Source organism: Meriones unguiculatus, chromosome 6 (genome assembly GCF_030254825.1).
Source record: "Meriones unguiculatus strain TT.TT164.6M chromosome 6, Bangor_MerUng_6.1, whole genome shotgun sequence".
Taxonomy (NCBI): domain Eukaryota; kingdom Metazoa; phylum Chordata; class Mammalia; order Rodentia; family Muridae; genus Meriones; species Meriones unguiculatus.
The window spans coordinates 120,696,027-120,710,075 of record NC_083354.1 but is presented as its reverse complement, the minus strand read 5'-3'; the positions used below and the strand labels follow the sequence as shown (position 1 = coordinate 120,710,075).

Below are 14,049 nucleotides of genomic sequence, written 5' to 3'. Positions count from 1 at the left end.
CTCTTGCATTCACCCTCCTTCAAGCCCTTCCCTCACCTGGGGCTGAGACAGTATGTCTCCTACTGAATGTTTCTGTTGGTGGTATGTATATGGTTTCAAGGCTGATTACTCTGTATTAGACAACCAATAAAAGGTTCATCCCTGGGAGGGGTTAGTTCTTCTAGCAGTCTTAGTGCCTATAGTTCTTAGGGGTGTGGCCCCATGAAATGTTCCCTCTTCCATGTTAATGTCTCAGTTTTGTTCATGCAGCCACTTTTAGGAAGAGACAGCAGACTTCCTGGTATTCTGGCTCTTACAATCTTTTTTGATCTTGCTATACTGAATACATGATCATCAGGTACGATCATGTAAGAAATGGCTATTCTTTTAATTACCATTTGCATCACAAATGCACTTTTAATTACAACCTTGCTTTGTTCCACATGCCAAATCAATTCCATACTTTTTTTTTTTTTTTTAACAGAATTGGAGAACTTAGAAATGTTAAATGGCCTCAAGGCTTGAAGGAAGGAAGTTTTCCAGCTGCTACCAAATAAAGACTAAAACTCAAAGTTTCATGAAGGATAGTCAATCTCAACAGTGGGTGCCAAAAGGATCAGAAAGGCTACCCAGACACATGTCCAGGTACCTCTTAACTTCCCAGAAACAGCACAATTTTAAGACAGCACTGACCTTAGGTTTGTCATCACTCGAGGATCTCGTGGCTTCATTTAGAGGGACAGCCCCATGTTCCCTCGCCTCTTTGAAAAGTTCGTTCACGATTTTCCCAGTTGGAGGCTGAACTATATGTAATCCACCATATTCCTGCTCACCTGAATAAATCCTTTAAACATCACAAATCATAAATAAAAACTCAGAATAGACATAAATTACTCTAAAATAAGAAGCTACATAGTCTTATGAGATAACTTATTCATAAAGAAGTACTTCTGCATTCTTCAGAAATGCAACCCTAAAATTGAACTCAGGCAAAGATCAAATGGGACAGTTTGTACCCTTCTGAGTTTGTGGAGATTTTGACAATTTCAGCAACCAACATGGTAACTGGGTCCTTGCTTCCTCCCTCAACGCTGGGTGGCGGCTTACAGAACTGTTTTCACAGATCAAGGTTCTCCTGTTGTGGGTAAGCTCTGCCAACTGCCGGAGGCTATTCACCCACCCCATACAGCTACACAGCAAAGGTTTATTCTTGGGAGACTCTTGAATTAAAAATGACCTACTACACTGCAATTCCCAGTGCAAATAGTTTCCTATTATTCTATGTGGTAGCTAAAGTCTGACCCGACTTCTAAATGAATGTGACATAATAATGGGGGTCGGCTGCAAAATGAACGTGTAAACACCCTCACCCAAAATCCACTGAGGAGTCGGGCATTAGGGCCAACACAGGCCCTCATAAGTGTAGAGACTTGTGTGACAGCACAAGTGACAGATCCACGAGGCTCAACCTGGCTGCACCTCCACTTCACTGCCTTTCTTATCCGCCTCTAAATTATAATGTTCTGCAGCTTCTCTTTCTGTACTCTATCCTTTCACATTGTCTTCTATGACTCTCTGTCCCTGACTTTTGGTGCTCGCTTAAGATTTTAGTAGTGGTTTAAGGTCCCTGCTAGGCACATTACACAGTCGGTCTAATTTAATTCTCAAAACGATGCTATGTAAAAATGATCTGTAGAAAATAGGGCCTGTGTTTTGAATGTGGTCTACAAGCCCTCATGAGTGAACTTGTCAAAGAAGGTGACTGTCCTGAAAGTTTTTCTATAGATCACACACCTTTTCTTGTAAGCTAAACATATAGACCACATTACATCAAATATTTTAGATAATGAAAATGGTGTTTTATTTAGCTTCTCTGCTGCTACTAAAACACTGGCCAAAAGCAAACTGGGGGAGAAAAAAGGTTTATTACATTCTAAAGGTTACCTATTACTGAGGGAGTAAAGCCAGGAACCTGAGGGTGGGAAGTGAAGCAGAGAAATGCTGCTTCCTGGGTTGCCCTCTATGGTTTGCTCAACATGCTTTCTTATACACAAGAGGGCCAGCTGCCCAGGGATGGAACTTCCCACTGTGGGCTAGAGCACCCAACATAATTCATTGATTAAGAAAATGCCCCAGAGACATGCCCATAGGCCAGTCATATGGAAGCAATCTCTCAATCGAGAGCTCTCTTCCCAGGAGGCTCTAGCTTGTGTCAAGATGACAAAAAAATAACCAAAGCAGTTGGCTTAAAGTCAGCGTGTCAGGTGTGGTGCTGCTGGCAGACTCTGGAAAGCTCAACACTCGGGAGGCTGAGGCATGAGGACTGACTCTTTGAGGATGGCCTGAATGACAATGAGTTCCAGGCCTGCCTGGGCTACATAATAATACCCTGAAAACCACAAGAGCAAAATGACAAGCAACATATAATTGTTTTGATTTCTAACTCGGCCCTAGGAGGACATGAGAATTTGCAGGTGCATGTACAAAGTAAAAATGGAAACACATCAAAAACAGGGCAAATGTTCTTATGAATGTAAAGGAGGTATGACCTGTACTGAGTGCTCAAACAGTATCATGCTTAGAGAAAAAGACTGCCAATGATCTTTTTATACACTGTACCTTAAGTGATTAAACAGTCCCAGCATCATTTAAAGAAACTGATCGTTAGTGCAATAAATAATTCTAGAGGTCCAACTTGAGGCAAAGGTCTTTAATAACTGCATCACTGGTGGAGAAGTGCAGCTTAGCAGTACAAGTTTATGGCTAATACGTGTGGGATACTAAGTTTAATCCATCACACCCCAAACAAAAACCAAAGAGCATTATCAAATTACAACTATAAACAAAAAAAATTTTCAGATTGCTTAAGGAGATTCATCCACTGAAGAAATGGTTCTAGGAATTGAATGCAGGGCCTTGCATATGCAAGTTAGAACTCCGCTACTAAGTCACATCCACAGACCATGGGTTTTGAGGCAGCTCAAAATGGCTGAACTTGCTTAGTAGCCTAGGACAACCCTGACCTGATCACAGAATTAATACATGAAGAACAAGGAAAATATTTAAATGTCAGTCTTGTATGAATTCAAATATTAGATTTACTGCACTAAGCAATATTAAGTCATTCTGCGCGTGTTCAAACTAGGGAGACAACAGCTAAACACTGCAATACCAAATGAGTAAACCTTGGGTACAGTAGCACATTAAATACTTTTAAAAATTGGAGAAAAATATATATTATGGAGGCAACTAAAATATTATACGTATCTATTTATACTCATTATCTAACAAATAAAAAATTAAAGCAAAGGATAGTATATTCAAACCATGCTGAGATACCAACCTGCTGATTACAAAGACAAACTGTACCTGACAATGCAGTGATGTGGTGGTCAGCACCTTAATCAAGTGAGCATATCACCAATAGTGGAAAAACTTGAAATTATATGGCTCCTGATGTGATATAATAAAAAGCAGACAGTATCACTTATCTAGTACTCTTGACAAAAATGTTTAACAAGAATCTAATTATGAGGAAAACAGTGACCTAGAATGTGGGGCATTTTGAGATATCTAGTGTAGACTTTTAAGAAAAGTGAATATAATAAATTTTAGGTTATGTAGGCAAGCTAAAAATAAAAAATAAAATAAAAAAAGACAGACAATAAAGAGAGGACACCCTGCATTAAAACTCAACACAAGATAATCAAATGGAATGACTAGTCTCTAGCTGAGTCCCCAAACTCCCAAAAGTGGCTGAAAAAAAAAAAAAAAAAAAAAAAAAAAAAAGGCTGACTACAGGCTTTCTGCTAAATGACATCATGACACCTGTTAATTTTTAGGCTATACTTTTATCATATATAGGTTATATAAGTTATTCTTAGGGAATGCACGATAAAATATCTAGAAGTAAGTGTCATGGTGGCTACAATTTGCTTTCAGATAGTCGAGTAACAGAAATTAAGAGCACGGGTGAGTGCAAGCAATGCTAGAAGACACTTTAACAACTAGTGAAAAGAAGTGAAAGAGTTAGTGTTTATTTTACTAACCTTTAAATTTTCTATGGGCTTTAAAATTTGTAAAATAAAATTAAGGGAGAAGTTATGAGAATTTTTCTTTTTATTCAGGTGCAGAAAAATATGTATCATTTTTGTCTCCTATACAAAAAAAGAATGTGACGTTACAAAAACCTAATGCCCAATGAATTTTTCTACTTCTGATAATATAATATTTTGAGAAAGAGAGATAATCAGAAAACTCAAGCTTGTTCTCTAACACTAGAAAAATCAATAAAAATATTTATGATACAATATATGCGACTCATCTTCTAAATCCCTAGTGTGTTCTTTTTATAGTTCAAGAGACATATACATCCCAGGAAATTATCAGCAAACGTAAGCAGCACACAATAGAAGCACACACACAGAAACTTCACATTTTCAGATTCTTCAATAGTAGACCAAAGATTCACTGTGGCCCCATGGAAATGGTGAGAACCCTGCTGGCCCTCAACTGACAGAACTGCATATGAATGCTCCTCGGGAAGGAGAAGGCCTGAGCATTCATCAGTACTCAGTGAGCCCTATGACAAAAATATTAAAGACCACCATGCATGAGAAAGCAGGATTCAAGATATAATTTCATATGGTGCTTATGAAAATATCAGATACTAATGTAATTCTTCAGAAGCTTTTCTCACCGACTATAAAGAATTTCGGAATATACCTCCATATCCATTTTAAAAACCTTTAGAAAGTCCCCAGGTCACGTAAAACCATTTGGGCCTGGTGAGCTGAACAGGGTGAGGATTTGGAGGCAGCACTCACCGACGCGGCGGAGTCTGTGGGCTCTGAAAGGCTGTCGTTGTAGGCCTGTCGGGCTTGGAAGACTTGCATTTCACCTCGTCTTCATATAATTCTGCCAAGGCCAACTACACATAACAACAGGCTTATTATGCAGCTGACACTGGAAACAGACTTCTAGACATGTATCTGAGGAACAGACAGTGGCTTGAAATTGAGCAATCATGATTTCCTAAGAAAACGGAAGGTTGTTGCCTCACAAGACTGTCTTTCCAAAACAAAGGTCTCATAGTATTCAATCAAATTGCCATATGCAAGAGAAAATTTGTTATAATGTTTTTAAATAACTATGCATCAGTTTCAGAAACTGAGCTTAAATTATATTGTTTTCTCTATGGATCTGTGTAACCTTACTCAAGGTTTTAAATAATTTTTGTAGATAGTTCAAGCTATTGCCAATTTTTCTAATTTAATCTCATAATTTCACTTAGTTATTTTCAAAACCTAAGTACATAAAACAAGTTCAAAAGTATTACTTAAAAGTCTATCAGACACAAATTTCATCAAGTTTAGGGAAAAGAGCTTCTAAAAATAATATGGCAATTAATTAAATATTTAACCATTTATAAAAGTAATACTGCAAAATTATGTATTGCAGATATATAGCTGGATACCTTCTAAATAAAATAAAAATATTTGTCCTTAAAATAGAATTTAAAATAGTAAATTATTAGTTTTTTTCCATCTACTTTTGCTATTTTGGGCAATAATTTAAAAAATTTCAGCCTGGCATAGTGGTGCATGCCTTCAATTCCAGTGCTTAGGAGGCATAAGAAGCAGGAAGATCTGTGAGTTTGAGGCCAGCCTGGTCTACATAAGTTCCAGGACAGTTAGAACTGTATAGGGACTCTGACTTAAAAAGCAAAATAAATTTCCTTAACACTCCTAGTGGCTATTCAATTGGTACGATTGTAGTCTTTGGGCTCCCACTCACTTTACAAATAAACAAGACCTCCCACCCCTGAAATTATCTTTGAATATTCTTTCCTCAGAAGAAAAAGAACAATAACTGAGGCAAAGTCAGTCAGACTGTCTTTTTCCAAGGTTAGGAATTGAACCCAGGCAGAACCTCATGCATGTTAGACAAGCACTCTAACACTAGTTAGGTCTCCCAGCCTCTGAAGATCCCACAGGCCTTCAAACACATTTGCAGTACACCCTCAAGACATCTAGAAGATGGTTTCCTTCCCTAACGGTTTTTATTCCTTTTCCTTCCTAGCTCTCACAGATGCATCAACTTGTGAATTTCTAAAGCAGCAATTTCCCTAGAAATGCAAATCAACGGCTCACACCTCTTAAGAATTGAACTAAAAAATTCACATAGATTATAAGTTTTTTGAAATTTCCCCCTTCCTTTTTCTCCTTCCAGTCCCTCCCATGTTTATACCCCAACCCCCTTGTTCTCTCTCAACTGGATCCAAATCTTGACTTACACACTGTGTAACATTTGGTAGATTACTGAACATCCTTGAGCTTAGTAACTTCTTTAAATGCTTATCAAAATTTTTCTGATGATCAGTATGTACCTAAGTATCAGTGTAGAACACAACGCGCATCTATTCCATTGTATGAGAACACACTGTTATCTGTATGCTAAACACCCATTTCAGGCTACCTATGGAAAATGGCTTAGTTTCTTAAACTAAACTTCGTTTCTTTCTCTAAACCCACATATCATATGCTATCTTCCTAATGACATTTACATTAGGTGCCAACTGTGATGGGTAATCTTCAGCGCTAAGTGGATTAGGAACCCCCTAGGAGATACACCAGCCATATGCCTCTGCCCTTATGAAATCTACTTCTTGGTGTGTCTTAGGCATTATTTCTAAGGAGAGAAGTCCTACCCTGAGCATTATGGGCTAGGGTCTTGAGCTGAATAAAAAGGCAAAACAGCCACGTTTCAGCTTTCCCCACTCTGCTTTCCTGATCCACAAAGAAAGGAGGAGCCCAGCCATATGCCTCTGCCCTCATGAAATCTATCACGACTATCCCACCAGGTTCTTTTTCTTAGCAACTTATTTGATCGTTGACAATCAAACATTTTTCTTCTGTAAAATAAAGCACATTTGACTGTATGGGAAGCGGAATGGGAACACTAATAATCCTTAGAGGTATAAACACGTATTTTTTAGAAGTTGGCCCCAAGTGACAAGTTATGACATGCTCACTCCAATATTAAATTTTTAAAATTCAGAATATTAGACATAGACTGAGCATTCCAAACATTGTATCATATTAAATTAAATAAATAAAAATTAAAGTACCAGATAAAAAGTATGACAAAAACTCAGGTTAATTACAAAGTTTAGTTAAGATAATACAGAGAGACTGGCCTGCTAGAACCTACCGGCAGTGGTGCAGTCAGCCCTACGCTCTCCATCTTCCCCTATGTGATTCACGGTCCATCTCCCAGGCACGCTCCACTTCCCGAGCCCCATCTCTACCCACCTCTACTGGCAGCCATCAGGGACTACCACCATTTTTCTTCCCTGTATCCCCAAGAGCCTGCTTCCACCAAGAAAAAAACAGAAGACTGTTACCATCCAGGACCACCGGCTCTACCAGCAATCCCAGAGGACTACTACCATCAGGCCTGCTGACTCCACATGACTAGAGGTTAGCATTGAGAACACAAGCAAGAAAACCCAGCGCCATATGGCACCACCAGACCCCAACTATCCTACTACAGTAAGTCCTGAATATCCTATCACACCCGAAAAGCAGGAAAACAGTCTTAAATCTATTACAAAAATGATAAAGGCCTTAAAAGAGAAAAATAACTCCCTTAAAGGAAATACAGAAAAATACAACCAAAGAGGTGAAGGAACTGAATAAAATGGTTTAAGACCTGAAAATTGAAATAGAAGCATGGAAAACACAACCTGAGGCAATCTGGGAGATGGAGAACCTAGGGAAGAGAACAGCAACTACAGACACATGCATCACCAACAGAATACGAGAGATGGAAAAGAGAATCTCAGGAGTAGAAAAGAAATTGATACATCAAAGAAAATGCTAAATCTAAAAAGTTCCTTAATTTGTAAATCCAGGAAATTTGGGATATTATGAAAAGACCAGACCTAAGAATAGGACGCTAGCTTCCAACAAGCCCCTGTTCTGCTGAGCCATTAAGTCAAAAGGAGCTAAGGTTTTAGGTTTTTCTTCTTACAACCCCTTGTATTTACGGGAAGAAACTGTCAGTGTTGCTGTAGCTTACACCCCAAATTAGAGGAGCCACCTGGCTTAACTGATTTAAGACTTTCTGCTGTTAAACAATAAAAGTCTTTAGCCAGAGCCGTTTTGGTGGCAGAGAAACCAGAGGCCTGGATAGCTCAATTGATAAAGCTTCAGCCCCCCCAAATCTGAAAGTTCAGGATTCAATTCCCTGTATCAATCTCTGTAAGCCTCCATGGGTCTGGGTTAGTTGTCTCTTGTTGGTCTTCTGTCCCCTCCAGGTCCTTCCATCTTTCCCAACACTTCCACAGGATCCCTGGAGCTCCACCCCATGCTTGGCTACAAGTCCCAGCATCTGCTGCTAGAGTTCAGCACCCATCTGCAAAAGATTGATATGTGGGTAGGGGCATAGGGCAAGGGAACAGAAAGGAGGAGACTGGGGACTGGGAGGAGGGGGTACCCCTGAGATGTAAAGTAAATAAACTGAAAAAAAGGGTTTCCCTGCTTCTTCTCTTTTTCTTTGGAGGCTCTCGTGACCAGAGGCCACTGGGAGTTAAACTATACATATTAAACTGTATATAGAGAGCCCCAAATTGTAAGGCTACGAAGCCTGAAAGTTTTAAGCGTTAAAGTATAGAAAAAAAACAAAAAACAAAAACAGGTACCAGCTGGTCATCAAGGACGCCGTGACCTGCCTTGGCTCACCCTGGGTGCTGGAGCTGGTCTCTAGCACAAGGCAAAGGACACTGTCGACAGGAAAAACAGCAGCTTACAGATTGGGAAGAGATCTTCACCTACACCACATCTGACAGAGGACTAATTCCAAAACATACAGAGAACTCAAAAGATTAAACACCAACAGACCAAATAATCTAATTAAAAAATGTGGAGTCGAGCTAAACAGAATTCTCAGCAGAGGGATTTCTAATGGACGAAAAGTACTTAAAGAAAATGTTCAATGTCTTCAGTCCTCAGAGAAACGCAAAGCAAAACAACTCCGAGATTCCATCTCTAACCCATCAGAATGGCCAAGATCAAAAACTTCAGTGACAGCACATGCTGGCGAGGATGTGGAGCCTACATTGCTGGTGGAGTTCAAAGTTATACAACCACTGGAAATCAATCTGCCCTTCCTGGAAAATTGGTAATAGCTCTACCTCAGGATCTACCTATACCTCTCCTGGGTATATATGCAAAAGACGCTCCATCATACCCCTGGGAAATTTGCTCAACTGTGTTCATAGTAGCCTTATTTGTAATAGTCGGAAACTGGAAACAAGCTACATGTCCCTCAACCATAGAATGGATAAAGAAAATACGTACATTTACATAATGGAATACCAACCACCTATTAAAAGCAAGGAAATCATGAAGGCAAATGAATCCAGAAAAGACCATTCTGAGCGAGGTAACAAAGACCCAGAAAGACACATATGGTATGTACTCGCTTATAAACGGATATTAACCACATAGCACAGTATAACCATACCACAATCCACATACCCAAAGAAGCTAAGTAACAAGGAGGGCCCCAAGGACGAAGCTTGAATTCTGTTAAAAAGGGAAATAGACATTTGGAAGTAATAAAGAGAGGGAATTGGGTGGGAGAGGGAATGGGGAGGGGAATGAGGGTGTAAGCCAGGCACTGAAAATCAAGGGTGGTAGGCAGTAGGGCTGGGAGAGAGATGGGAAGCTGATGTGTGTGTGTGGTGGTGGTGGGCTATCTCTGGGACAAACTGGAGACGTGCAACAAGGTACGTTCCTAGAAGGATACAGGGCGATTCTAGCCGAGACTCCCAGCAGCAAGAACTATGGACACTGAAGTGGTCACCCCTACAGCCAGGCAGGGCTTACAATGGAGGGAGAGGGACAACAACCCTCCCACAAAGCCTTGGACCCTACATGACAGGCAGGGATAAAAAAGATGGAGCAGAGTTTGCAGAAATGGCCAACCAATGACTGGCACAACTCGAGACTCACCCCATGGGACAGCGCCAACCCCTGTCACTATTAATGATACTCTGCTATGCTTGCAGACACGAGCCAAGCTAACTGGCCACTTAGAGGCTCCAACCAGCAGCAGATCAAAACAGATGCTGGGACCTACATCCAAACATTAGACAGAGATCTGGGAATCTTGTGGAAGAGTTGGGGCAAGTATAGAGAGACCAGAAGGGGATAAGAACTCCACAGGAGGACCAACAGAGTCAACTAACCTAGGCCCCACAGAGACTGAACCACCAACCTAAGTGTGTGCATGCATGCACTTGACCTGGCCCCCTACACTCACAGCACAATCTTCATGTGGGTCCCTTAGCAACTGCAGTGGGGCTGTTCCTGCCATGGACTCTATTGCCTGCTGCTGGATCACATTCTGCTAGCAGGGCAGTCTTATCTGGACTCAGTGGAAGAGGATACACTTAGCAGTGATGCAACATGAAGTGCCAGGATGGGAAGGCACAGGGGTGGGGGTGGAGGTGGGGGCTCCCTTCTCTGAGAAGGGGAAAATGGGGGAAGAGGATGGAAGGCTGGGGACTGGAAAGAGGAGGGATGGGGCTGTGACAGGGATATGAAAAGAAAAAAATGGAGAGAAAACTCATCATTCTGATTCTCAAAAAGTTCTGGAGTTTGGAATATTTTAAGTTTCAGGTTTTTAGAACAAGGCTGCTCAACTGGTAATCTCTGCAAATACTCCAAAGTTAGGGGAAAAAAAAATTCCAAAACTGAAAGACTTCTGGTCCCAACCCTTCCTAAGAAAGATATTCTGGCACCAACCCTTCCCAAGTAAGAAAGGGTCTTAATTGGACCCTTTCCAACATTTGGTATGCAAAGAACATGTAAGAAAACCTGGATCTAAGTCATTGTGAGGGGCAGCAAAGAGAACTGGAGTTTTCAGCTTCTTGTGCTACATATTCTAGAAAGCCCAGTAAAGTTTACTGTATAGCCTAGCTATACCTAGGAACTTTAGGAAATACCATGTGCTCAAACCCTACTCTAAACCTAGTGGATTAGCAGCTGGTGTAAGGGCTAGTGTCTGCTTTAACAAGCCTTCCCACAGACAGACACTACTTCAAAGTGTCTGTGAACAAGTGATCTAGGAGAATGACAGTCAACGGGACCAGGCACAATGGCCAGCAACTGTTATACAGCCCAAATGATAACCTGGATGGAAGCACAGAATTAAGAGCAGCAATCCTTTTCTTTTGCTATTATTCTGGAGAAAAATTGGGAAGCATATAATACCTAAACATCATCAAACCCTGTGCGTGGATTGCTTGGAGGATACTAAACAGTCTTAGAAATAATCCAAAAATAACGCAGAGGTTTAGAGTTGTTAATGAACTTATCCCCAATTTTTCTACTGAACACTGCCAAATTTGGGGAAATAAAGGGAGCCAAGATTGTCTAACTGCTGGTTTGATGTCCAAATGGGATTTACAGTCTATACTCGGAATAGTCACAAGCTAGGGGGGCACTTTGGGAGATAACTATGTAGGCCTCTTCTGGTGGTTCCTAAAACACTCCTTCATGATTCAGAAGCTGAAAGACTGTATTCTGCACAGCTGGTGATAGACTATCAGGTGAGTTTATCTCCCACCTGATGCTGATATCTCCATTCTCCAAAATCATAACTTTTTTTTAATGGCATTTTAGCTTAAACTGTGCTTCCAAAAAGCAACATGTGGTTAAAACAGAGATCTTTTAGGCCAATTAAACCTTGTACATTTTACTTATAAAACGAAACAATTCCCGAATGGGGCAGGCCCCAGGTTCAAAGCAGGTTGGGAAAACTCCAACCAGCAATGAGACCTCAGAAAATGGTTTACTTATCAACAGTTTGGCCAGTCAGATGGCTACAGCTTCACTAGTGTGTTGGATAGTGCACATCAACTTGGCAAACCTAGTGTCATCATCGGGGTGGGGAGTGGGGGGGTCTGTCCTCAATTGGGAAAAAAAAGCCTCCATAAGGCTGTAGGCCATTTTTTTAATTAGTGACTGGAAGGTAAGAGCACAGTCCACTATGGGTGGTGCCGTCCCTAGGCTGTGAGTCCTGGGTTCTATTAAGAAAAAAGGACTCCCAAAGTGTGCATGCCCTTTAACAAACTATTGTGTGTCTAGAAGTTTGGTCCAAAGAAATAATTATATGCCTCCTGCAGAGAAATCTCTTGAAATATGTGTTATTAATACAGTGAGACACCAAAGAGCCATAAAGTAGCCTGAGGTAATTTTGCTGTTCATCAACGTGGGAATAGCCTCAGGGCACTTTTGAGTAATGGAAGCCGTTTTTTAATAGTTAAAATAGGAATATGTACATGGATGCTTAGAGAAAAGTAAAAATGTCTATCTTCCAAAATATCAAAGCAGCTTATTTTTAAAAGAAAAAAAAAAAAGAAAAAAGCAGGTTGAGCTAGCAGTGGGGAGCAAGCCAGTACAGAGCACCTCTCCCGGGCCTCTGCATCAGCTCCTGCCTCCAGGTTCCTGCCCTGACTTCCTTTGATGAGGAACTGTGATGTGGACACACAGGTCTTTCCAAGTTGCTTTGGTCATGGTGCTTCATCACAGGATAGTTACGCTAAGACAACTAGCTAAGTGGCCTCAGGTTCACCTGCAAGCAACCTGTGCTCAATTAATACCATTATAACTTTGCATTGGTTTGGTCTGTAAAGGTTTTCACAAGCCTGTTTCAAATCTTTAACCCTCACAAAATTTAATATCATACAACAGTATCCACAACTACTTACGGATTTGGTCTCCTATTTCTCCAAATTCACGACCCCCCCCAAAAAAAACAAAACAAAACAAACAATAAACTTCAGAAAGTTATAACGGCAGGCTGGCAGTATGTCTGGTTAAATAATGAAGACAAGCTATTAAAAACGCTCTGTCAAGGTTTGTGAATCCAGGCTCATTTATTCAGAACTATAACCCCTTAACATATATTTAACTGTTGGATTTCATTAATGATTTCATAAGGAGATAGAAAAATGCCTAAAATGACTAAGTAGTGTTAGCATCTGATAAAACAGCAGTCAGTGGACAAGTGTTCAGCTGACTAACGTCAGCGTCATAACCTTGCCGAGTTTTATTTCTGTTAGGTTTTGCGGATTACCTCTTACAAGTGGGCTGTGACCAAAGACTGAACTGTTTAAGACCTCTCCGGTAAAAACGTAAGCTTTTTGGTGGAGGTGGGGCGGGGGGGGGCACGAAACTGCTTTTTGATAAGTCATCAAATCCGAAAGAGCATCCAAGAGAACACCCCAGCAGGCGTTTATTTTAAAGTTACTTTTTTAAAGTGGTGGCCGATTTACCACTAGCCACGGCGGCTCTCCAGCAGGCAGGAGGCACCGAGCTGGAGCTACCCAGAGGGCCCCGTGCAAACAGCGGCTCCGAGCACCGTGCGTGACGGGAAACCAGGCGCAGGAGCCTGTGCACTCGCTCCCACGCCCACTCCCGTACAAAGCGCCTCCCGGAGAGTCTCACTCTCTCCTCTGCGACACTGTTGCACACGCCAGGTACCAAGCGGCTCCGGCTGGCGCCCAGCCTGCCCACGCCCTCCCTCCCGCCGCCGCCGCGTTTCGTGTCCGCACCTGCAAGTCGCGCGCGCTCGGGGGCCGCGGCACCGTGGAGCCCCTCTCCCGCTCCTCCGGCGGATCCACCCGACGAGCCTCCGCCATCTTCCACTCGCTCGCGGCTCCCTCCCTGGAGCCACGACTTCCGGGCTGCGTATTTATAGACCGCCCGCGGGGCGGAGCTACTCCGTGACTCCGCCCTCCGGGAGGGGGCGGAGCCATGCGGCGGTCGCCCGATTCGTCCACGCCCTGGAACCCCTTCCAGCCCTGGCACCCTCGCTGTAGGGTTCTGGCTCCTGGGAATCGCCAGCTTCCAGCATTTTGAGGGTCTGTCTGTCTGCTGTCACCCTGCGACTCGCTGGAAGGAACTACAGGTTGCCCCAGAGCGCAGCGTTGACTTCCAAATCCATTTAACTCAACAGTGCAACATTTTAACAGATGAATGTTACAACTTACCCTTT

At 41.9% G+C, this 14,049-nt stretch overlaps 1 protein-coding gene across 1 annotated transcript in view; it reads right to left on the bottom strand.

The window, feature by feature from the left end:
- The window catches only part of Ubxn2b (UBX domain protein 2B), a 44,254-nt gene extending 30,541 nt beyond the window's left edge, over positions 1-13,713 (bottom strand). The window contains exons 1-3 of the mRNA XM_021664092.2: positions 13,607-13,713; positions 4,806-4,909; positions 673-823 (exon numbers count right to left, since the gene is read on the bottom strand). Of these exons, the coding sequence (XP_021519767.2) occupies positions 673-823; positions 4,806-4,909; positions 13,607-13,693 (342 nt within the window). The 5' untranslated portion in view covers positions 13,694-13,713. The remainder of the gene's footprint in view (positions 1-672; positions 824-4,805; positions 4,910-13,606) is intronic.
- Between the last annotated feature and the right edge of the window lie 336 nt (positions 13,714-14,049).